This window comes from Pongo abelii, chromosome 12, assembly GCF_028885655.2.
Source record: "Pongo abelii isolate AG06213 chromosome 12, NHGRI_mPonAbe1-v2.0_pri, whole genome shotgun sequence".
Taxonomy (NCBI): Eukaryota; Metazoa; Chordata; class Mammalia; order Primates; family Hominidae; genus Pongo; species Pongo abelii.
In genome coordinates, this window is record NC_071997.2 from 112,950,957 (window position 1) to 112,975,834 (window position 24,878).

General features: G+C 41.2%; 1 protein-coding gene and 2 long non-coding RNA genes across 3 annotated transcripts in view; 1 reads left to right on the plus strand and 2 right to left on the minus strand.

Moving 5' to 3' along the window:
• Nucleotides 1-496: 496 nt before the first annotated feature.
• Nucleotides 497-3,714, minus strand: LOC129057748 (uncharacterized). The gene is made up of 3 exons (XR_008522496.1): nt 3,577-3,714; nt 1,782-1,877; nt 497-654 (listed from the first exon to the last, which is right to left on the minus strand). It is a non-coding gene; the product is annotated as an uncharacterized LOC129057748 (long non-coding RNA).
• Nucleotides 3,715-3,810: 96 nt separating this feature from the next.
• The window catches only part of LOC129057749 (uncharacterized), a 40,731-nt gene continuing 19,663 nt past the window's right edge, over nt 3,811-24,878 (plus strand). The window contains exon 1 of the long non-coding RNA XR_010136352.1: nt 3,811-3,861. This is a non-coding gene — a long non-coding RNA (uncharacterized LOC129057749). The remainder of the gene's footprint in view (nt 3,862-24,878) is intronic.
• LOC100443583 (CDGSH iron-sulfur domain-containing protein 1-like) lies at nt 9,450-9,785 on the minus strand. Its single transcript, XM_054546865.1, has one exon. It carries the CDS (start codon nt 9,783-9,785, stop codon nt 9,450-9,452), a length of 336 nt encoding a protein of 111 aa, XP_054402840.1.

Consider the following 24,878-nt stretch of genomic DNA (forward strand, 5'->3'; position numbering starts at 1 on the left):
GATTAAACTGTAGTGCCTAGGGATGCACTTTTGGTGGCGTAGCTACAGAAACACACAAGAAAGTGAGCACTCTGAAAGTCGGAAGAGTGGTTCCTTCTTGGGGAAGGGGAAGTTATGATTGGAATGGAGCACCAGGGGCTTCTAACTGGAAAAATACAATTTTTTGAACACCTTGACAAGGTTATTCATTCAGCTATACATTTCTACTGGTTTTCTGTATCTGTGTTTTATTCTAGAATAAAAAATATTAATAATGTCTGGCTATGAACTGAAGAAATGAGTTTGAGGAGGTTTGGGGTGGAATCTGGGGCAGAGGAATGCTGTTTTGTTTTTGTTTTCTTAAAGTCGGGGCAGACTGGAGCATGTTTAAGCGCTGATGGCAAAGAGCCAGTAGCAAGACAGGAGCTAGAGACAGCGCATGATCAAGAGATGAGACACTGAAGGTGAAAGCGATAGGAGAAAGAACACAAGGAAGGATTAGCCTTGGGCAAAAAAATAAAAAAGAAACTTTTTCCACTTTTAGTGGGAGTGAGAAAGGAAGGGGGCAGAGGGGACAACTGGTAGGCTTGCTGGTAAGCTGCTGACAAGTGTCTCATCCAGTGGCTGCCATCATTTCTGTAAAGTGGGGATGAGTTCGTCTCCTGGGACTGAGAGCTGAAAGAGCGTGGGAACAGAGTCAAGGATTTGAGAGTGGAGAACATTTGCACCAGCTCCTCGGGAAAATGAAAGCAGTGTGGAAAAAGCTGGTGACCAGGCATTTGTAGTGACTCCAAACCTAGGGGTGAGTTAATTTCTTCAGTAGGATTTAGCCACCTGATTTAGGCATATGGAACTGGAGAGTCCAAATGATCCCGGGTTGCAGTTTTGTGAGATGGTTGCAGAGGGACATCAAGGGGACAAGGGTTTGATCTGAGAATATTGATGAGAAGGATTAAGTTGCATTATGTGTGGGCTATTTAGGAGTATATGGGTCTGATTTAACTTCAATATTTAATCTTTTAATCAGAAGAAAACCCTGGAATCTCAGGTGGGTGGGGCAAAAAGTAAAGACTAGAAGGAAGGAAGGGAGAGAGGGAGAAAGAAATAAATCAGGGCTGGTGGTGCCTGTGAGGTGGAAGAATTCACAAAGGAGGAACATATTTACATAGTGAGAATGCATTCAGGTGAATGAGCTGGAGGGATGAGAGGCTGTGGTTGGAAACTAGGGTGACTGAATTTAAGATTTTGGATGTAGAAAAGTACAGATAAAGACAAAGCCTAGGGTGTAACAATAGGAATGACAGTTAAAGTGAGGAGGAGGTGGAGATCACTGCTGATGAGAGGCTAAAAGAAGTAGAAGAAGCCCGGTGCTGACTAGGTCATTCTTGGAGCTGTTGAGGTCACCCAGGAACTTTGGTTGGTAGAGATAATTGTTAGCCAGATCCTGGAGTTTTTAATGAATGAAAAGAATGTCCAGGAGGTTGGCAGACAGTAGTGATAGGGAGTGGTCGTGGGTAGTATTTCTTGACAGTATGAGCCTCCAAAGAGCCAGGATTTGCATGAACAGGGTAAAGAAGTGTAGGTCTGGAAGAGCATGAGAGGTCAGAGAAGGTCTTCTTCCCCCTCTTGACCTTTGCCAGCTTCCTCTTGGGGAGGCAGCAGGTGAAGCAGTATTCTTGGGGGTGGGGAACCATGTGCTGCATGACCGTTCCCAGATGGCCATGGCCTTGGGACTAGACACACTTTTTGGATAGCAAGGCTAGCCAAGTGTGATCAGCCCTTTGAACATCTGCCAAGGATACACTGTTCCCAGCACCTGCCTGACATCTCCTCTATGCTCGTGCCAATGGCCAGGCCTCCAGAAGTCCCTGTACAATGTTACTGCATGTTTGATGTCCCTGAAAGAAGAGGGAACACATAATCATGATTTTAAAATAAACAGCAGAAGACAAAGTATTTTGGTTCTTGGCTCTACCCTATGCTGGTGAAGTCATCTTTTCGAGTGGGCTCTGGCCACCGCGTACTTGGAGGACTTTGAGGTTTGGCAATGATTGGGCTTTGTTGGCAGAGGACTGGGCCTGTTCACAGATGACAGCCTCCATTTACCATAGTCAAAACTAGGCTGGGGCAAGGCTGCAAGCTGGCAGAGGCCCACCCTGGGCTTATCCCTTGCTGGTCTGTCTGTTTCTGTCTTCCTGTCTTTTCTGTCTTTTTGGGATGGCACACAGCAACTCCATTGTTAACCAGAGAGAGCTTTCAATGGGCTCGTCATCCAACATAGGCCAGACTTATGCTGGTGCTTGGTGGTTCTTAAGGATTATTCATACAAATGCAAAAAGGCAGAGGGCTAAATTCCAGTGCTAAAGCTAAAGCTTTGAATGTACATCAGCTTAAAAAGGCAGGAGCCTTGGAAGGGAGATGATCATACAGACGGCTCCCATCATGCTTTAGTGAGAGTTTTGGGAGCCAAAGGGAAGAGGCTGAGAAGGAGAAAAGTATAGAGACCAGAGGTACCATGCCACCAGAACACATATAATCACTATCTTTACTCTCCCCAGAGCTTAGATCACTGCTCCTGGAGGGAAGGTTGCATTATGCATGGGCTATTTAGGAGTATACGGGTCTGATTTAACTTCAATATTTAATCTTTTAATCAGAAGAAAATCTCCTGCAGGTTCCTAATATGTAAGTTGTATTTAATAAAGCTGAAAAGCATCTGCCCTGTAAAAATACTATTAATATTTAAAGCCAAATGAGAAACTGGGAAAGATATTTGCATGATTTATGGCAGAGTTAATCAGCCCAATATACACAAGGCCATTACAAAGCAAAAGGAGAAAGAACAACCCACATAGACTAATGGAAAATTAAATAGGTAATTTACAAAAGAGGAAATGAAGTGGTCAGGAACATGTAAAAAAGATGTTCAACATCGCTAATGATGAAAAATGCTAATTAGACATGAAATATCATATTTTGCCTAATGGCGGGGGTAAACAGATTGGATAAAAAAAAAAAATCAGTATTAGCTAAGGTCTTGAGAAGTGCTTAGTTAATGGCAGTGTGAATTAGTTCAACCTATTTGTAAGGCAGTATGACAAGTATCAAAATATAAAATGCCTATATCCTTTGATCCAGCAACCTGCTTTGAAAAAGTTACCCTAAAAAAGAAACTCTTCCAGTGGGGAAAGTTATATGGGAATGCACTAGAATATTTATGAATTTCTGATTAATGAAAAACTGGAAAAAAAACCCTAAATGTTTAAACAAGGGGGCTAGTTAAATTATAGCTCATATTACAGAGGAAAACCATGCATTCATCAAAAAATGATAAAGTATCTTCAAATCCATTGGGAGATAAAGAGATATTCATGATTGTTTTTGAGTGGGGAAAACCCCAGATCTACTTAGATTATGTAACCACGTTCTAGGTGGACCTTGCCCCACTGTGGGTATATCCATTGACTTATAACAACCATGCTAGGATGTCATGTTCCAGGTGAGCAGCCAGTTAGTCGAATTTTTAGGAAGAAAATAGCGTCTTCTCAGAACTCCAGAAAGAAAGGGGAAGCTGGAAGGTGTTGAACTCTAATGCACCTGTAGCAGATGAAGTTCTGACCCAGATGAGTGGTGATATGGTTTGAATTTGTGTCCCTGCCCAAACCTCATGTCGAATTGTAGTCCCCAAGTTTGGAGGAGGGGACTGGTGGGAGGTGACTGGATCATGGGGGCAGACATCCCCTTGCTGTTCTCATAATAGTGAATGAGTTCACTATTATGACCTCATTGTTTAAAAGTGTGTAGCACATACCCCTTCTCTCTCTTCCTCCCTCTTGGGCCACGTAAGACGTGCCTGCTTCCCCTTTGCCTTCCACTGTGATTGTAAGTATCCTGACACCTCCCCAGCCATGCTTCCTGCACAGCCTGTGGAACTGTGAGCAAACTAAACTTCTTCTTTATAAATTACCCAGTCTCAGGTAGTTCTTTATAGCAATGCGAGAATGGACTCACACAAGTGGGGTTAGAAAGCTCTGGTCCTTGGCCTAGTGGATCTATTGTGGGAGCAAGCACCAAGTGTGTATCCTGTGTCCTAGCTTGGTGACTTTGGAAATATGACTGTTTTCAACACCTTAGGGTCAATTTTTGAAAAATCTCTCTCCTACTGTGAATATATCCCTGCCTTAGGGGCACTAAGCACAGATGGGGCTAAGAGCACAGTCTCTGGAGCCAAGCTACCAAGGTCCTCATGCTGGCTTTGTCACTTACTATCCATGGGGACTTGGATAGGTTATTTCACCTTCCTTTACCTGGGCTGCTTCTCCTCTAAAATGGGAGGACCAAAAAAGTCCACGTCTTATAGGGATTGAATGAGTTAATATATGCAAAGCGCTAAGAACAGTGGCTGGCACATCTTAAGTGCTATGTTAAACGTTTCTACCATTACTTTTTGCCATTTTAAAAATCTTTCTTTTAACTGACCATAAAACACTTTTTTTTTTGAGACAGGGTCTTGCCGTGTCATCCAGGCTGGAGTGCAGTGGCGCCATCTCTGCTCACTGCAACGTCCATTCCTCAGGTTCAACCATTCTCCTGCCTCAGCCTCCCCCCTCCCCAGTATCTGGGATTAAATGTGTGCGCTACCACGCTAGGCTAATTTTTTTGTATTTTTAGTAGGGACAGGATTTCACCATATTGGCCAGGCTGGTCTCAAACTCCTGACCTCAAGTGATCCGCCTGCCTCAGCCTCCCAAAGTGCTGAGATTACACGAGTGAGCCACCGTACCCGGACAAAGCATTCCATTTTGGACAGTGTATTTTTAAAGAAGGATTTGAATTATTTCTCTTTAGAGTGAAAACTATGTGCATTCTCTAATACTTTTCTACTTCTTCAACCCTGAATATTAAAAAAGAATAAAGCTTTTAGAGTAAAGCTTTTACAGACACTTTCTTTTCTGTGGGTCAGAGTTTAGCTTTCATTGTCATCCAGTTCTCATCCATCCTCTCACTGCCATCACATGCCAGCAGCATTTATGCAGTTGATCACTGTCTCTTACTGAAAATCCTGTTCTTTACTTGGGTTCCAGGACAGCAGTCTCTCAGCTCTCATACTGACTGGTCTTATAGTACTTTGCTGGCCCCTCTCATCTTTGGATTTTTAGGCATTGTAATGTTTGTCTTCTCAACCCAACCTGATTTCCTCAAGCATCTCACCTAGTCTCATTGTTCTAACACCCTCTGTAGGTAGGATGACCCTGTGTCCTGGTTTGCCTGGGAGAGTTCTGGTATTTGCCCAATGCTGGGCATAATTGGCACCACCTTTCAGTCTCAGCAAAAGTCGCAGTTTGAAAGCTAAGTTATATGATCACCCTATCGGTAGGCTGATGGCTCCTCAAATTTATCTTCCCAAAACCTGGTCCCCTAAGCTCCATACTTGCATATTCAGCTGTCTATGATCTCCACTTGAATCTCACAAGGGACAAGTCCAAAATGTACCTTTGGATTTTCTATTTCAAACATGCACTTCCTGCAGTTTTTTTTTTTTTTTTTTTGAGACAGAGTTTCGCTCTGTCGCCCAGGCTAGAATGCAGTGGTGCAATCTCGGCTCACTGCAAGCTCCACCTCTCGGGTTCACGCCATTCTCCTGCCTCAGCCTCCGGAGTAGCTGGGACTACAGGCACCCGCCACTGCTCCTGGCTGATTTTTTTGTATTTTTAGTGGAGACGGGATTTCACCGTGTTAGCTGGGATGTTCTCGATCTCCTGACCTTGTGATCCACCCACCTCGGCCTCCCAGAGTGCTGGGATTATAGGCATGAGCCACTGTGCCCCGCCTACAGTTTTAAAGGTACTTTATTCTTCTGGCTGATCAGTTAAACTCTAACTTTTTTTTTCTCTCTTTTTCTCAGACCCCATACTGCAAGTCTTATGGGCTATGTCTTTGGTGTGTTTCTAGAACACAAAGAATACTTTTCCCCAGAGCTTCTGGGCCCCTCTAGTGCCGTCACTGACCTCTCTCTTCAGGTGTTATAAAGCCTCTGTCTCCCACCCCATTCCTATCCTTGGTGTCCTAAACTTTATCCTCTTCATAGTAAGAGAGATCCTTTTAAAATATCTAGGTCATGGCACGCTCCTGTGGCTTTGCATAATGCACACAGGAAAATCCCTAATCCTTGCATGACTGGGGTCGCTGAGACATTCCCCCTCTGCTGTCATTTACTCTTCCTCTTGCTCACTTCCCTGCACTCTGGTGACACTAGTCGTTACACTGTTTCTCAAACTGGCACACTCATGCCTCAGGACCCTGGTACCTGCTATTCCCTCTGCCTGTAATTCTCATCTCTGATTAACATACATAGCTCATTCTCTCATTTTCCTCAGGCTTCTGCTCAATGTTTTTTTTTTTTTTTTTTTTCCCCCTTATCAATTAGGCTTTTGGCCAGGTGCAGTGGCTCACACCTGTAATCCCAGCACTTTGGGAGGCCAAGGCAGGAGCATCGCTTAAGCCCAGGAGTTCAGACCAGCCAGGGCATTATAGTGAGACTCTGCCTCTAAAAAAAAAAATAAAAAAATTAACTGGCCATGGTGGCACATGCCTGTAGTCCTAGCTACTTGGGAGGCTGAGGTGGGAGGACTCCTTGAGCCCAGGGGTTTGCAGTGGAAGTGACCTGTGATCGTGCCACTGCACTCCAGCTTGGGCAACAGAGTGAGACCTTGTCTTAAATCAATAAATAAGGCTTTCACTATTATATAAAAGAGTCTTCCTGCATTACTCTCTTCTCCCTTACCAAGTTTTATTTTTTTATAGCAATTATTAGCACTTGATATATTGTAGGATAATTTGTCTTTTTATTGGCTGCTTCTCTAAGTAGGATGTAAATTTCATGAGGTCAGGACTTTAACTGTTCTATCTCCAGTGCCTGGAAAGTATTAGGTATTCATTAAAATTTATTCAATAGATTTTGAAAGTACATGCCATGCACATAATGTCTTTTTTTGGATACTTTATAAGACTTTCAGTTAACCTAAGCAGTGCAATTTACATAAGCAGAACATTTTTAAATGTTCGTTGAGAAGTTTTTGCAATACTGATGTCAAATTTGTCCCTAAGTATGTTTCTTTTTGACATAATTATAAAAGAAGCTGTTTCTTTAATTTCATTTTCCAATTGTTCAATGTTGCTACCTAGAAATACATTGGATTATATTTATTGACATATCCTCTGACATTGCTAATCTCACATATTCTAGTAGTTTTATTGTCAATATTAACTTTTGATAATTAAACAATCAGGTCACCTGTGAAAAGGAAAAAATTTACTTTTCCCTTTCCAGTCTTTATGCCTTTTATTTCTTTTCTGTATTGAACTGGTGAGGACCTCCAGTATGATGTTAAATAGAAGTGTTGAAAACGGGACATGCTTGTCTTGTGACCAGTAGTAAGGGAGAAGTGTTCAGTGTTTCACCGTTAAGTATGACACTGGTAGATTTTTTTGTAGCTGCCCTTTATCAGACTGAACAAGTTTTTCTTTGATTTCCCCATACACTGTGTGTGTGTTATCTTAAAACCTTAAGTGAATTTTGAATGCTGACAAATGCTTTTTCTCTACATTTTGAGATGATCACGTGGTTTTTCTCTTTTATTCTGTTAGTATGGTGAATTTCTTTGATTTTCAAATACTAAATCAATCTTGCATTCCTATAATAAGCCCACTGGTTCACAATGAATGATTTTTTTCATATATGGATGAACTCTATTTGCTAGTATTTTGTTACGGATTTTTGTATTTGTGTTAATGGAGAATTTTCTCGTAATTTTTTTCAGGCTTTGATATATCAGAGTATGCTAGACTCATTAAAAGAGCTGGCAAATGTTCCTTTCTCTATTTTCTGAAAGAGTTTACAGGTGATTGATGTTATTTCTTGCTTAAATATTTGATCAAATTCGGCAGTGGAATCTTGAGCTTGAAGGTTTTCTTTCTGGGAATGTTTTTGATACCAAATTCAATTTCTTTGCCATGTATAAGGCTATTCAAATTTTCTATTTCACCTGTGTCAGTTTTGGCAAGTTGTGCTTTTCAAGGAATTTGCCCATTTCATGTAAGCTGGCAAACTTACTAATGAACCATTGTGCATAATATTCCATTATTATCCTTTTGATATCTGTAGGGTTTGTAGCACTATCGGCTCTTTCAAATCTGATATTAGTAATTTGTATTTTTTTTTCTTGATCCTTCTGGTGAGAAGTTTATCAATTCTATTCATCTTCTCAAAGATCTAATTTTCAGTGTACTATTTCTATTTCCTATTCAATTGATTTCTGTTCTTACCTTTATTATTTCTATCCTTCTATCTACTTTGGGTTTAATTTGCTCTTTTTTTCTAGCTTAAAGTGAAACCTTGTAACACTGATTCTATACCTTTCTTCCTTTCTCATGTAAGCTAAGAAATTTCATCTGAACACTCTAACTGCATCTCACGAATTTTGATACATTGTGTTTTCATTTTTATTCAATTCAAAATATTTTCTAGTTTCCCTTTTGAATTATTGGAAACTTATTTAGTATTTGTTTAATTTCCAAATAGTTGGGGGCACTTCTAGCTTTCACATTAATATTGATTCCAATGTAATTTTGTTGTGGTTAAGGAACATACTCCATAATATTTTAATATTTTGAAATGTATTTAGACCTGTCATGGTCCAGCATATGGTGAATACTCCATAGCATTTAAAAAGAATATTGTAGTCTATAGTTGTGGATGTAGTGTTCTGTAAGTGCCAGTTTGACCAAAGTGTTTGATAGCATCATTCATATCTTTTATACCTGTACTGATTTTTTGTTTAACAGTTTTATCAGTAGCTGAGGGGATGACAAAATCTCCAACTCTGTGTATAGATTTGACTACTTCTTTTACTTCTGTTAAGTTTTGATTCATTTGTTTTAAAGCTTGCTATCACTTGCAGGCACATTTAGGCTTGTTATGTGGAATTGAATCCTTTATCATTACAAAATGTCCCTTCTTATCTCTGCTAACACTCCTTTTCTTGAAGTCTATTTTATCTGATCTGCATGTAGCTCCTCCAGCTTTTTTTATGATATGTGTTTCCATAGTTATCTTTTTCTTTCCTTTTACTTTCAATCTGTTTTTAAAAAAATTTTGAGAATAATATGTTGACTTCAAGATACAACTATATTCTTTATAAGATACAAGTGTATATGTCAATATTTTAAAGAAATGAATCCTTACAAGACTAAAATAACCCACAGGCCATGAGGCTGGTTTTTCCTTTTTTTTTTTTTTGTTTAAACAAATGTGCACCACAGTGTTTCAACAAGTAAGACAAATGCCATGAATACAAAAGCTGCAGTTTGCAATATACCACATTTAGAACCCAGGGCAGGTGAATTAGACAGAGGTGGTAGTCATTCTAATTAAGCAATCAGTTAACTTCACGACAAGTTGATATGCAGCATCAAAAGTGTCCAGTTTCTTTTTTCTCGATGATCAGAGGTCCCATGTTGTCTCCAGTCTGTTTGTTGTGTTTTGTGTGAAACCCATCACAGAATGGGAACTTTTTAGACCTCCAACATTGGCAGTACACAGCTTTATCTTCCAAATCCTCCATGTCAAAAGCATGTAATATCTTGGGGTTGTCTTTCTGGATGTGAAGGTTCATCATAGCTTTATTCTGATGATCTTTGTCATAAAATCTTTTGTAAGCTAGATAACCAATTGCAGCTGTCCCAGCAGCAACAGCAAATGCTGCGATCCATTCAACTTGTATGCTGGAACTGGAAGTCAGACTCATGGCGTCATTGCTTGCAAGGCGTGTGCACTAGGATACCAGGCACAAGTGGATTCCTCAACCTATTTTTATATTTATGTTTCATCTCACAGACTAGAGTTGAAACTTTTTTCTTTCTTAATTCATTCCAACTATATTGGCCTTATAATTGTAGTGTCTAGTTCATTTTCATTCAATATAATTATTGATATAGTCGGATTTAGGTCTGCCATTTTACCATTTTTTAGGTATTTGTCGCTTCTGTTTTATGTCCCACTTTTTCTCTTTTCTTTCCTTTGTTTGGGTTAATTGAAATTTTTTTAGTATTCCATTTTGATTTTTCTATTGAATTTTTGGCTATATGTTTTGCATTATTATTTTGGTGGCTGCTCTAGGAACAACAATGTGCATCTTTAGCTTATTTTTTTATACCTAGAGTTAATAATGTACTATGTCACATAAAATGTTGGCTGCTTTGCTATAATACAAGGAGCTCCCTTATCCAGCTCCTTTTCCAGACAGAATGTTAAGTAATACCTACCTTCTGTGAACAGCAGAAGAAAAGTTGGAAGCTAATAAAAGTTGGTTCATGAGGTTTTGGGAATGAAGCCATCTCCATAACATAAAAGCAGCAGGTGCTGATATAAAAGCTGCAGCAAATTATCCAGAAAATCTAGCTAAGATAATTCATGAAGGTGGCTATGATGCAGGACAGGTGAGCCCCAAACTGGAGCTTAGCCTGTGAGGGTTCTTGGCTTCTCCCAGGAAAGAATTCAACGACGAGCCAGTGGTAGGGTAGAAGAACACAGCTTTATTGAAGTGGCAGTGTTATAGCTCCATGACTGCTCTTGCAGAGCAGGGCAACCCCATAGGCAGAGATTAGCAGCTTGGGGCAGTTCTGTAATCACATTTATACCTACTTTTAATTGCATGCAGATTAAGAAGCAGTTTATGCAGAAATTTCTAAGGAAAAGGTAGTAACTTCTGGGTTGTTGGGTCATTGCCATGGAAAGAGGTGGTAACTCCTGAGTGTTGCCATGCAATGGTAAACTGACATGGCACACTGCTGGGTGTGCCTTATGGAAAGCTGCTTCTACCCAGTCCCTGTTTTAGCTAGTCCTCAATTTGGACTGATGTCCAAGCCCTGCCTCTGGAGTTGAGTCCTGCCTCCTACCTCAGCTACACTGAACAACAGATTTTCCACATAGACAAAACAGCCTTCTATTGGAAGAAGATGCCATCTAGGACTTTCATTGCTAGAGAGGAGAAGTCAATGCCTGGGTTCAAAGCTTCAAAGGACAGGCTGACTCTCTTGTTAGGGGCTAATGCAACTGGTGACATTAAGTTGATGCCAATGCTTATTTACCATTCTGAAAGTCCTAGAACCCTTAAAAATTATGCTAAATCAACTCTGCCTGGGCTCTAGAAATGGAAAAATCAAACCTGGATGATAGCACATCTGTTTATAGCATGGTTTGCTGAATATTTTAAGCCCACTATTGAGACCTATTGCTCAGAAAAAATGATTCCTTTATAAATATTACTACTAATTGACAATGTATCTAGTCACCCAAGAGCTCTGATAGAGATATACAAGGAGATTAATGTTGTTTTCATGTCTGTTAACAAAACATCCATTCTGCAGCCCATAGATCAAGGAGTAATTTTGACTTTCATATCTTATTATTTAAGAAATACATTTTGCAAATCTATAGCTGCCATACATAGTGATTACTCTGCTGAATCTTGGCAAAGCACATTGAAAACTGCCCAGGAAGCATTCACCATTCTAGATGCCATTAAGAACATTTGTGATGCATTGGAGGAGGTCAAAATATCAACGTTAACAGGAATTTAGAAGACATTGATTCCAATTCTCATGAATGACTTTGACGGTTCAAGTCTTGAGTAGAGGAAGTAACTGCAGATGTGGTGGAAATAGCAAGGGAACTAGAATTAGACTTGGAGCCTAAATATGTGACTGAATTGTAGCAATATGATGATAAAACTTCAATGGAGGAGGAGTTGCTTCTTAGGGGTGAGCAAATAAAGTGATTTCTTGAGATGAAATCTGTTCTCAGTGAAGATTCTGTGAACATTGTTGAAATGACAAAAAAGGATTTAGAATATTAGATAAACTTAGTTGATAAAGCAGCAGCAGGGTTTGAGAGGATTGACTTTAATTTTGAAAGTCGTCCTATTGTGGATAAAACACTATCAAGCAGCATCACATGCTACAGAGAAATCTTTTGTGAAAGGAAGAGTCGATTGATGAGGCAACTTCATTGTTGTCTAATTTTAAGAAATTGCCACAGCCACACCAACCTTCAACAACCACCACCCTAATCATTCAGCAGCCATCAACACTGAGGTAAAACCCTCCACGAGCAAAAAGATTACAACTCACTGAAGGCTCAGATAATCATTAGCATTTTTTAGCAATAAAGTATTTTTTAGACATAATGCTATTGCACATTTAATAGACTACAGTATAGTGTAAGCATAACTTTTATATGCCCTGAGAAACCAAGAAATTCATGTGATTCACTTTGCAATATTTGCTTTATTGCAGTCATCTGGAACTGAACTTGCAATATCTCTGAGGTATGCTTGTAATGCTTTTGTAAGTTCATTTTGTCAAAAGTGAAACAGATGAAATAAATGTTAAGACACTGAATATTGGAGATTTTCTTCAATGATAATAAAAATACAAATTTTGGTGGAAAACAGTGTTATAGAAGAAATAATTTTCTTACTAAATTAAGATATTAATAGACTCAGAATGTACTTGAAGTTGGTTGGGTGCACACATACTTAATAACTGGTTCCAACTGTCATTTTTTTCCCCCTATCGATAGTTGAATTAGAAACTGTAGTTGTAAAAAATTAAGTAATTTTATATGTACTGAGAAAACTGAACTACAAAATTTTGTGACAAAACTGATTTTGAGTGCAAAATAACAGTTTAGCATGACAGTATACACTTTTCTCTTTCCTGCCTATTGTCAGATTTTAGAAATCTTTGAATTTTTAAAGAACTACTTTGTGAACCAACTTGTGTCTTAAAATGTTGTAGAGCTTTTGTGTAAACAAATTCTCTAAATTTTGGTTCATTTTGTTTAAAACCAGCTGGAAATTTTAACCAAAATTAAGTAAGTGATTCATCTTAAGACATCAGCTTATGAATCTTTTTTTGAATTCTGACTACTAAAAACAAGCCCTGTAAGTAGGAAGACACTGAGATTTATCTCTACAAAAGCACGGGAGAAGCTGAAAAAAAATAAATCACAAGAGATAAAATGGTGTACCCCACTTAATATTCAAATTTTCTAAGTGCTTTGGAATATCTTGATTTATGGGGCGAATCTTGTGATGGTGCTCACATGGTACGTAAGTAAATTTGTATTCCACAATGTGGTGGAATGGAGTTGAGTAGGCCTATGATCTCGAACATGTAAAACTGGTGAAGTACTCAAAAGAATCATAGAGACAACTTATTTGACATGTTTTGGCAAAGAAAACTACTCTGAGGCAAAAGGAAAGTATCCGTGAAAATACTTGAAGTGAAATATTTACTCTTTTCAAATATGAAAAATAATTAAAATGGACAATATCCTCAATTTCACTAACATTTCTCCAAGCTTTCCAGATATCTCAGTACCAGGAAGCAAAATGTTTTCTCAATTAAAAAAAATTGCGCTCTACAAAGAAGGGCCAATTCAAAGAATCAATGATTTCAAATGTATGAATCATAACATGCAATTTGATGGCAAAGACTAAAATGATAAGATCAGCTTGAAAAAATTACAATCTTTGAAAAATTTGGTGATACAATATTACAGGGTGATATGTCTAGGAAACAGAATTAAATATGCAAATCCATACCAAACATAAATTATTCTGTTTACATTATTTTTTAATGTTCAGATGATCAACATAAAGATTAAATTTTTAAAAAAATTTTCAATCTGCATTTCTTTTATTAAGAATGAAATTGAGCATTTTTCATATTGCTTAACTATATTTCCTTGTCAGTGATTATTTATTTATATTCTTTCAGTTTTTCTGTTGAGTAGAAAGTCTTTTTTCTTCACAATTTCCAAAATCTCTGTCTCTTTTTCTAGTTGGAAAAGAAAGGATAATTTTATTTTATTTTATGGGTTTAAAACTTTTTTTTCTAACTTTTATTTTAGATTCAGGGGGTATGTGTTCAGGTTTGTTACCTGGGTATATTGAGTCATGCTGAGGTTTGGGGTATGAATGATCCAGCCACCCACATACTGAGCAGAGAGCCCAACAGTTTTTCAACCTTTGCCTCCTCCCTTCCTCTCACCCCTAGTAGTCCCCAGTATCTATTGTTGACATCTTTACAACATATTTTTTTGACTTGATGTACACAAGTCTATATTATAGTTTTAGAAGAAATGTTATTTATTTTTTATTTTTTTGAGATGGAGTCTCGCTCTGTCACCCAGGCTGGAGTACAATGGCGCGATCTCAGCTCACTGCAATCTCCACCTGCCGGGTTCGAGCCATTCCTCTGCCTCAGCTTCCTGAGTAGCAGGGATTACAGGCGCCTGCCACCATGCCCAGCTAATTTTTGTATTTTTAGTAGAGACAGAGTTTCACCATGTTGGCCAGGCTGGTCTTGAACTCCTGACCTCAAGTGATCCGCCTTCCTCAGCCTCCCAAAGTGCTGGGATTACAGGCGTGAGCCACTGCACCTGGCCAGAAATTTTATTTTTGAAATTAGTTTTTGAATACAATAATTTTATGGTCTATCAATAAAATAATCAATTTGCTAGGCAACACATAAATCTTAAGAAAATTATTTAGTTTTTCTTACTGTTAGATCCTCCTTCCACTCTCAAAAGTGTCCCAATTTGAATGGTATATTATATGGTTGCCCTTGCATTGTGTTTGCCATTAACAGAATTCATGAATATTCTGGTGTTCCACCTTTCAGGTGGATGGTAGTTTTGTACTTCTCTGCTCTGCTTGTAATCAGTTATGGCCATATGACATACTTGGGCCAGTGAAAGGTGAGCAGAAGTAATGTGTGTGGCATCTCTAAGAACCAATGCATGCTTACCCTCCCCTTTCTGCTGCAGTGATCGTGGAAGCATATGTCAAATAGAAGTTTGTCAGGTTGCAACCTCTAATGGTGATGGCCTGGAGCATAGCTCCTAGCAATGCTGCATGAGAAATAAATAAGGGAGTGTTATAAATAAATTCACACATTGATCTTTGTGTTGTTAAACCACTGAGATATTGGGATTATTTATTATGTAGCAAAACTTGACTTACCCTCATTGATAAAACTTAAAAAATTTAAAAAAAAATTTTATTTTTTGAGACAGGATTTCACTTTTGTTGGCCAGGCTGGAGTGCAAAGGCGCTATCTCGGTGCTATCTTGGCTCACTACAACCTCTGCCTTCTGGGCACAAGCAGTTCTCCTGCCTCAGCCTCCTGAGTAGCTGGAACTACAGGAGTGTGCCACCACGACTAGCTAATCCTGCTAATTTTTTGTAGAAACAGGGTTTTGTCACATTGCCCAGGCTGGTCTCGAACTCTTGAGCTCAAACCATCTGCCTGCTTTGGCCTCTCAAAGTGCTGGGGTTACAGGCAATCGCGCCCGGCCTGATAAAACTTTAAAATAAGTTAATCTATTAATTAATAAATTTAGACCTCAACTTGTCTCAAAAGAAACCTGTGGCAGTTTATAAACAGCAAGATACAATAAAATATAGGGGGTTGGGCAAAGGGAAAATAGGGGTATGAAAATAAAAATGTTGGAGGTAAGATTAATCCTCAAAATGCAATCCTGTGTATGCATTCCCAGTGATGGGCCAGCAATTAGTCTATAAACTTCTTAGCAGCAAAGGCAAATAGGGAAATCTGAGCAGTAGCAGCACCCATAGGATAACAACAAACCAGATTCTTAGGAAAAATCTTAGACAAAAGTGGGGCACTGTGCCAAGAACTGGATGGCTTTCCTTCCAAAACTCAATCGGAGTGTCTCCCAATGGCTCTTTCTCACACCAGTTCCCAATGCAAGCAGAGGCCACAGTGACAATATCCAAGTCAGGAAAAAAGAATGGGAGGTGGTGGTCAAAGGATACAGGCTGGACAAACAGCTTTGATGACCTGGCCGAATTTAACATGAACATTCCAGAATCCATAGCATGAGTGGGTGTCTTTTAGTCGATCCTTCCATAAATGAATGAATGAATGAATAAATAAATAAATAAATATTTCATGATGAGGCCTCTTTTAACAACATTGTCTAGGAGGGAATTTGGTTATATTCCCTGGCAAGGTCCTGGGGCTGAATCAGACCTGGCTCCTACCCACCAGAAGCTTCCCCTCCAACGACAGGGCAAGATATATAGACAAACACCCATAGCATGGAATGAATTATGGGAAGAAAGCCCTGTCCATGCAGTATGCCCTGGGGGCCCTGAGAAGTCATGGTGGCTCTCATGAGTGGTAACTTAGTCATTCTCCAAAAGGGACATGATTGGCCCCGAAGGTCTGTGTCTTGGCAGCTATTTAAGGTGTCTGAGTGCTTGGCGCTGCTGTCTGTGAACAGCTTCATATCCAAGGACCATCTAAAAGGCCTGAGGGAAGAACATGCTGTGTTGAATAAGCCACAATGGCAATGAAGCCAGCTGTGCCTAGGCAGCCACCCCCTGAGTGAGCTCGGGGGAGGAACCTCAGCCAGGGCTGGATGAGGCCTGTGAACTGATGACCTCAAGACTGGAATGTTTGCAAGAGTCTATTTTTGTTTCAGATAAAACCAGCAACAATGAGCCACTTGGGGAGCCAGCCTCCTGGAGATTGATGGTGAGGGGGCGAGCTGAAGCTCACTGGGGAAGTATGTGTGGCTCTCAGCTCACCCATATATTTCCCTGCAGAGCAAAGGCTGGGTGATGACTAGAACAGGGAAATCCAGTTCAGGCCAAGGCAGGGTCTACAGAGGCCGGGTGCTCTTTCACAAACACATTCAGTGTCTCCATCCATCCCTTCGTCTATGTATGCCCCTCCACCCCGGAGCTTCACCAAGTACCCAGCTGGTGTCTGGTCCTGTTCTTGGCTAAGAGGGTAAGACAGGAGAAGGTATAGGCCTTGTTCTCAGGAGAAGATCCCCCAGGCAGAACACCACCAAGGAAAGCACCTGACCTGTGTGAGAAGCCATTTGGAATTCAGGGTCCTGGAACTTCATTCATTGCTAACCCACCCTAGTCAAGGAAAAACAATGTTTTCCCTTTAGAAGCCTTTTCTTCATCAATCCAAGAGCTGTTGATGGAGAAATCTGTGTGCCTGGCTCTGCACTTAGCAGGGTGTGTGGGTGGGGAGTGAAAGGGAGCACCTCTCCAGCTAAAGACTCTTGCATCCAGTTCTCAGAAGAGAGTTAGAGCACTAATTCTGGAGGTGGAAACACAGACACCATTAATCACCCAAGGACTGCCTGTCCTCCATCACCTCCCCTCCACTGTGACACAAACCAGGACTTTTAAGGAGTTTGCTGAGAGCCACTCAGCTAATCAGAGGCAGATCTCCCAGACCTGTATTTCCCCCCTCCCGCCAACACCAGTGAAGAGTAATGGTTGCTCCTTCCTTCATCAAATAGTCCAGAAATGAAGGTGGTGGGGAGAGGTCCTTCACCCTCAGGCCATTCCCTAGCCCAGGCTCCCTTTCCTTCTTTGACCCTCCTGGCCTCATGGATCCCTGATCCTATACTCAACACCTGTTAAGTAACCTTCACACCTGGAGGTTTCTAAACCTCCCAGTGAGGAAGTCTGGACTTTGCTGGGGAAATCACGCCTCCCTCTGCTGTCAATGCTAGGTCTGTCTTCACCCCAAGAAGAAGTGGGTTGGGCTCTGATGTCCCTGGCTGATGGCCACATTGCTGTGTGTTTCATGCTCATGTTCCCCTCTGAGTCTGTCTGAAGACAGAACAGAATCAGGACATGAGGAGACTCGGCTTCCAGCGGGACTTGCTGGCACCATTCATAGTGTCTGGGGAAGCATGTCAGTGATTTGGCAGGGCTGGAAACTGTGGGAGCCCCTCCATGAATGCGTCACTGCATGGGCCATTCCTGACTGCAAGGAGATGGTTTGGGAATTAGATGTGTTTAGTTTGCAGGGTTTTCAGATCTGACATCCAGAAAGAAACCAGCTCAGAACCTGGTCCAGAGTGAGATGCAAGACGGCCTATCACAGTGTTCAGATCCTGACTTCAAGGTGCTTTTATCCAGGATACCTAAAGTGTTTCCCTCATTGGTTAGAAATGATCAGTAGAAAGACTTACAGTGGGTTACTCAGGGTACTATTTGTAGTACCAACTTGGTATTAAGTGAGGTTGGTGTGCTATAATCTTTAACTGGTCTCATGTGTACCTTGTCTCCCCATGAAGAAACCACACCAGGTTGCCTTAAAACTCTATTTTGGGCCTGGCACTGTGGCTCACGCCTGTAATCCCAGCACTTTGGGAGGCCGAGGAGGGCGGATCACGAGGTCAGGAGATCGAGACCATCCTGGCTAACACGGTGAAACCCTGTCTCTACTAAAAATACAAAAAATTAGCCGGGCGTGGTGGCAGGCACCTGTAGTCCCAGCTACTCGGGAGGCTGAAGCAGAAGAATGGCGTGAACCTGGGAGGAGGAGCTTGCAGTGAGCTGAGATCGCGCCACTGCACTCCATCCAGCCTGCGCGACAGAGCGAGACTCCGTCTCAAAAACAAAAACAAAAACAAAAAAACCCCTCTATTTTGCATGTTCAAATGTCTACTGAAAAGATGTTTTGAGAGAAGCAAGACCCTCTCGAGAGAGAGGATGTAGGATCATCTTTCCCCAGCTCCTATAGTGATCATTCATTCTTTCAATCGGCAAACACTTATTGAGCCATGTCTGTCAGGTTTGGGCTGGTAGCAGGCTACAGAGATGAATTGGAAGTGATTCTGCCATTGAGGTGTGCGGATTCAAGTAGGTGAGATTGACATGTTTGTAAAACACCATAGTACCCTGAAGGCATGGGATGCTGCGTGGGAGGAAGGCTACGTTCTGAGACCATTCAGTGGGTTGCTCCCTAGAAAGGGCTTCTTGAAGGAGGTATTGTGATGGCAAATTTTCTGTGCCAACTTGGCCATGGTGCTCAGATATTTGGTCAAACATTATTCTACATACTTCCATGAAGGTATTTTTAAAGATGAGATTAATGTTTAAATCAGTAGGCTTGAAGTAAAGCAGACCACCCTCCATAATGTGAATGGGCTTCATTCGATCAGTTGAAGGTCTTAAGAGCAAAGACTGACCTTGAAGCAAGGAGGAATTCTGTAGCAGATGACTTTTGGACTCACACTGCAGTTCATCCTGGGATCTCCAGCTGCTGCCAGACCCTGTAGATTTTGTACTTGTCAAGCCTCCGCAACTGCTTGAACCAATTCCTTAAAATAAATACCTCCCTCTCTCTATGTTTATATATATATACATCCCGTTGGTTCTCTTTCTTTGGAGAACCCTAATACAGGTATTAATGGCTGAGGATGCCTTGGGGGAGTCATTGCTAGTTTATGGGAACTCCTGGGCTGTACACAAGCACAGAACATTCTGGAGTGTCATGGCCCCGCAGACCCATTTTTAGGGTTTATGAGAAGACAACAGAGGCCTTTTTCCAGAGATTAGTAGAAAGTGATTGTCAGAGATAAAAAGCTTTTCTCTTAAAAAGACAACAGCCTCAGTGGAAGAAAGGCCAAAAGAGTTTTATGTATCTGAAGAAGTTGCTGGAAATCCCAGAACCATGGACGAGCCACTTGTGGGTTTCACTGAAAAAAAATTAAAGCAAAAACCAGAGTCAAATGACCAAGTGACAAAGAGCACTACTTTAAGATGTTAGAAAGCCAAGCCCTTCCTAGACCTGAGACCCAAAGTCTCAGCTATACCAAAGCCTGAGATAGCTACATCAGTTCATTTTTGGTTTTGCTTTTCTAAGGTATATAATACTGTTAAGTTTGCAATGTTAAAACAGCTTTGTATTTTTAACCACATTTCTAATTTTATTGTTAATCTTTCAATTAAAAAATTATAATGGAAAATGAGAAGTTTATTCATCATTCAGTCTGTTGAATCTAGGAAGAAGGGGGAGGTATTATAGTGATCTGTGGACATGTTCCTGCTCTGGTCATCCTTCATGGGTTCCTAAGAGCTAATCGTGGTCTTTCCTAATATTATTCTAACAGTTTTATAAACACCTACATTTTTGCATGAAACAACATCCTGCTTAATATAACTGGAGAGATTTCTGTTTTCCTGACTGGCTCCTGACTGATTCAGTATTTGGCACTGCAAGTGCTCCTAGAAAGCAGACATTTAAAGATGAGAAGAATGGGTTGGTTATCTGTGCAGATTAGGTTTGAAGCTAGTGATGGCTTCTTTCTCAAAAGAAAATGGAATATTGACAATGAATGGCAAACAGTAGTTTTAAAATGTCACCTGAAGTTTCCTGGAATAAAGAACCTATGAAGGGCAAGGCTTTGGCAGACTGCATGGTGACTGCTATAGAATGTCATGGTGGCCACGTGGAGTGAGACTTGTAAGGGTGGGCAGGCTGGCCATTTCTGACTGCACTGGAATAAGAGAAATGAATAATCTCAGGGTACAAGTCAATGATCAGAGAATCAGAGTGCTTCTGTAACTGCCTTAAAATAATTGTTGCTTGTCTTGTAACTTAGTGTGTTACAAAGTTCAATTATGAAGTTGCAGATAATAGCACAATGTAATTTACAGCCATACCAGGTCTTGTGTTAAAGTGAGGACATTGTTTAAGAAAGAGTGCCACACTGAGAATAGGTATGGAGACATTTGGGTAGATTTGGCTGATTCAGAATAGCCTGGCCTCACATCCCAAATCTCTCTGTGCCTACTTTGCCATTAGAAGCAACCTTCTCCACTGCTCTCTGAGGAAACTACTTTCCACTTGCTTAAGGACCTTGTAAGGAGATGCGAAATCCCCTTAAGACGTATTCTCACTACCTCTCATTGTTTTCAGATTCAAAACTAAGTCAGATCCCAGCATGCCCAAGAGGGTTGAGAACAAAGTATGACCCAGGAGGAGAAAGCATACATGCAAGAAAAATTACAAGGTGACAGTCTAGGGAGGAGGTTATGTAATGTTGGATTGGGATGAATGTATCAAGATGGATGTATTTACCAGGTTCTTGATCTAATTTGTTAGCTTGAGCAGCTCAGCATGACTCTGGCAGTTTGCTTTTTTTTTTTTTTTTTGACTGAAACTTGGACTCGATGGTGTCCCGAGTGAAATGAAACTCACACATCAGAACTTCCTTGGCATACTGCAGACAAAGAAATCCCAAGGCTTAAAGAGATAGGAATGCTGAAATGGATCTATCATATGCAGCCTGCTCACCCAGCCCCTTACAGGAGGGTTCACACAGATATCACTCTTTTATACAAAGTAGTTGAGAAACACTGTACATTGGTGGGAGAAGTACTGGCATTCTTGCAAGACTTTGTGATGGTTGTTTGCTGCAGGCAGGAGTTGATGGGGGGAGAGATTGCCATAGGAAGGGTTTTCTTGATTTCACTGGGAATGATGGGATTCCAGAGAAGCAAATGTCAAGGGCGGTATTTAACCTCCAGGAACAAGTTGATTGTGGTTACCGAAACTGACAGTAGGACTAGAGTAATCATCAGAATCCCACATTCATCATGGTACCTATGTTTTCTAATTTATCATGGTGTCCCTAGGGGTGAATAGATCACCCTTCTACCTACACATATTGCATCTAAACTGCAAATGGAACATGTGTAGAGACTCATTTTGGATTTGCAAAGCCAATCCTTTAGAGTATCCTACGACCCCACTGAGCCAGTACTGGGCACCCAGATAGGTGCCTATTGATGCTCAGCGCCTTAAAGTCTGCAGCATTCATAGATTCAGTTGTTAACTCTTGAAGAGTTCTTAATGGCAATCTCATTCACTTGTTTTTAACTTTTAAAAGTCACAAACCCTTTGAGAATTTGATAAAAGCAATAAACACATTTTCAAGAGAAATGAACACATGGTTACATAACATTTGTACTCAATTTCTGGGGGTTTGTGTTCTCTCTGCAGCTTCAGGTTAAAAGCTCCTGAATACTGACAAGCCAATAGCTAAATAAAACAATGGAAAAATATTATAAACAGATAGAAAAGGAAATACACATGGTCAAAAATATGAAAACATTCTCACACCCATTAAAAATAAGAGTCATGTAAATTATACTGAGATACAAATTTTCATCAACATTTGGCAATGATTAAATGTTACGTGAAAAACTGTGTTTTCAAGAATATGGGAAACGAGCATGCATACCTTTCTAGTGGAAGTGCAAATTGATTCAACATCTATAAGGGTAATTGGACAAAGCCTATTGTATTTAAAAATGCATATGCCCTTTGACCCAGTAATTTTATATCTGTGCTTTAATCTGCAGATATATTTGCAGTGTTTCAAATGATATTTTTACAAGGTTGTTCACTGCAGCATTGATGGAGAGAGTCAAAGAGTGAAAAAAGCTTAAAAATAAATTGACTGGGGATTACTTATTTATTAAAAAATAACATTACATCTATACAAATGAATACTACATAGCTGTGGAAAGAACAAGAAAGCTTTATGTACCTATGTGAAATAATTACTAAGCTGCATTGTAAGTGAAAATGGCATGGGACACCACATTGTGTAGTAATAGGACACACACACACACAGACGTTGATGATTTGGCACAATACCACCATTTTTGCTTATGTGTTTCAGAGAGGGGAAGTGACTTGCCTGAACCTACCAACTAATGAGAGGTAGAGCTGGGACTTGAACTGAGGGCCTCTGACTTCAAATTCCTCTTCTTTTTCATTGAATGTCATAGCCCTGTTGAGAGATACCTTGCATAGTTGACTGGGTTGTGGCATGTAGCCTGCTGCAAGGTCCCACCCCTTGTTCTGGGTCTTTCTGAGGGAGGTCATGAGGAGTAATAGCATCATATGGAAGAGAAAATAAAGCTTTTTATGGCCTGCAAGCAGCTCTAGTCATCATTTGTCTTCCACAAGGAGCAATGGCCATCTGACGGTTAGTTGTAGAGTGTTGACCTTGTGGCCAGAGGCCTGATGGGTCAGTATCTGCTGGGAGGATGAGGATAGGACTTCTTTTAGCTTGGGGGATCCATGGGCCTTAGGGAGGAGGGTCTGGTGATTAGTACTTCAGGGTCTGATTCTTGAGCCCTGAGGCCTTAGAGGCAGGTCAGGTGTGGAAGAGTGTGGGAGGCAAAGTGAAGGTGCCTTGGTCCTTGGGCCTTGGTCATAACCAGGTTCAGCATGGGAGTCTGAGGACAAGTAGAAAAGAATGAAAGAGAGAGAAAGAGAGAGAGAGAGAGAGATAGATAAGGAGGAGGAAGAGGAAGAGGGCCAGAGCAGAAGGAAAGGGAGAGAGATTACATTAAGTGTGTGTATAATGTTAGGGGCTTCACTGTTAGGAGTGCTCTTCTTCTGGGTTAGGGCAGAAATAAAGCAAACATTCTCCCTAGTATAGAAAGGGGCATATAATCATTTCACCGTGTGTACAGGATTTTTAGTTACATAATGACTAAAAGCAGATAAAGATCCAGCCAAGAGAACAGCAAAGCATGGACATGATGCTCATAAAAGCCCTTAGCCAGTCTTAGGGCTTGGCTGCCAACCTGCTCTGGGGCGATAGGGGTGGACAGAGCCAGGCATGAGGAGCCCTCCAAGAGCCTGGAGGGGGAGGCAGTGTAGGGGGAAACAGCAAGGAAGGCCAGCCCTTGCCTGCCAAGAACAGCAGGTTGCAATGCTTAATGTCCATGCTCATGCCAGTGTGCTTAGGAACTGTTGTTATTTTTATGAGAAAAATGCAGAAAGGCTAATCTGTCTATTTATGTCTGTCTGGAAACATGTAATTACCGAAGGGTTGTTCTGGTGCCAGGATCCAGTCGTGGCTCTTCCTCTCTCATGATGTCTTTGGGAGGCTGGGCCTGATGCCCCAGCTCAGCTCTACAGAGGAATCTGCCAAGGGTTTTGAGCACCAGTGGGATGGGCAGACAGAAGGAAGGGTACCTGGGAGAACCATGATAATTGGGTCTAATGCTTTTATCCACTTTAGCTTTTTGGCAAGTGGTAATTTGAAGATATGTTCATTGAATCTATGACTGCTGTGAAATGCAGAGTCTACCATCCATCCATCCATCCATCCATCCATCCATCCATCCTTTGAACAAACATGCCATGCTAGTCATTTTACTGGGCTCTGGAAATACAAAGATAAACAAGACATAGTCTTTCCACTCGAAAGACCTAAGGTGTGGGGGAAGATAGAACTACCAGCCATTAAGCACAATGCTATGATAGCCTTCTCACAGGTACAGTGGGGCAAGGAAAGAGCTGGGAAGTCAGAACAATCTCCAGACAGCAGGTGACTTTGACTTAGATTCTGAAAGCTGAGGGCATTTTTGCCTTATAGCCCCAGAAAGCTTCTGTAACCTCTCCAGGAGTCCAGAGGATGTCCTAGGGTGGCCTCTACCCTCTATGAGTACATCTTGAAATGTAACATGCTTGGCAAGGGTTGGGGTGGAGTGCTAAGGCAAGAGTGATTCTCCACCTGGTGTGGGGTGCTCTTGGTGACCTGACCCTAGGCTACTATATCCACTTTGCCCCCCTGCTTCTCCCACACTGGGTCCTGTCACACTCTTCCCTGAGCGCACCAGGTTCCTGCCTGCTTGCCTTTGACCCTTTGAGGTTTGGCTTGGTACCTAGGGTGTTGCTCTGCTGGGGGACTGAGTGAGAAGGGATGCGCCGAGTAGTGAGAAGACCCTTCTGAGTGCAGCAGTGAGTGTATTGAGGAGCTGTGTGTGGCCAGGCCAGAGGCCGTGGGGGCAGGTGCAGGTGGGAAGGTGGTGTTTGGAAAGGGGTGAAGCCGGCCTAGGGCTTATTGATTGAAGGAAGATGGTGGCAAGCATGTCACCCACCTTCCATACCCTAGTCCTGAAGTCCATTGCGCAGTTGAGGGCATCATTGTCTACAGGAAGATAGGTCAGTCAAGGTCA

Coding starts and splice junctions, on each gene's coding strand:
- LOC100443583 (XM_054546865.1), bottom strand. CDS start 9,785: ATGAGTCTGACTTCCAGTTCCAGCATACAAGTTGAATGGATCGCAGCA.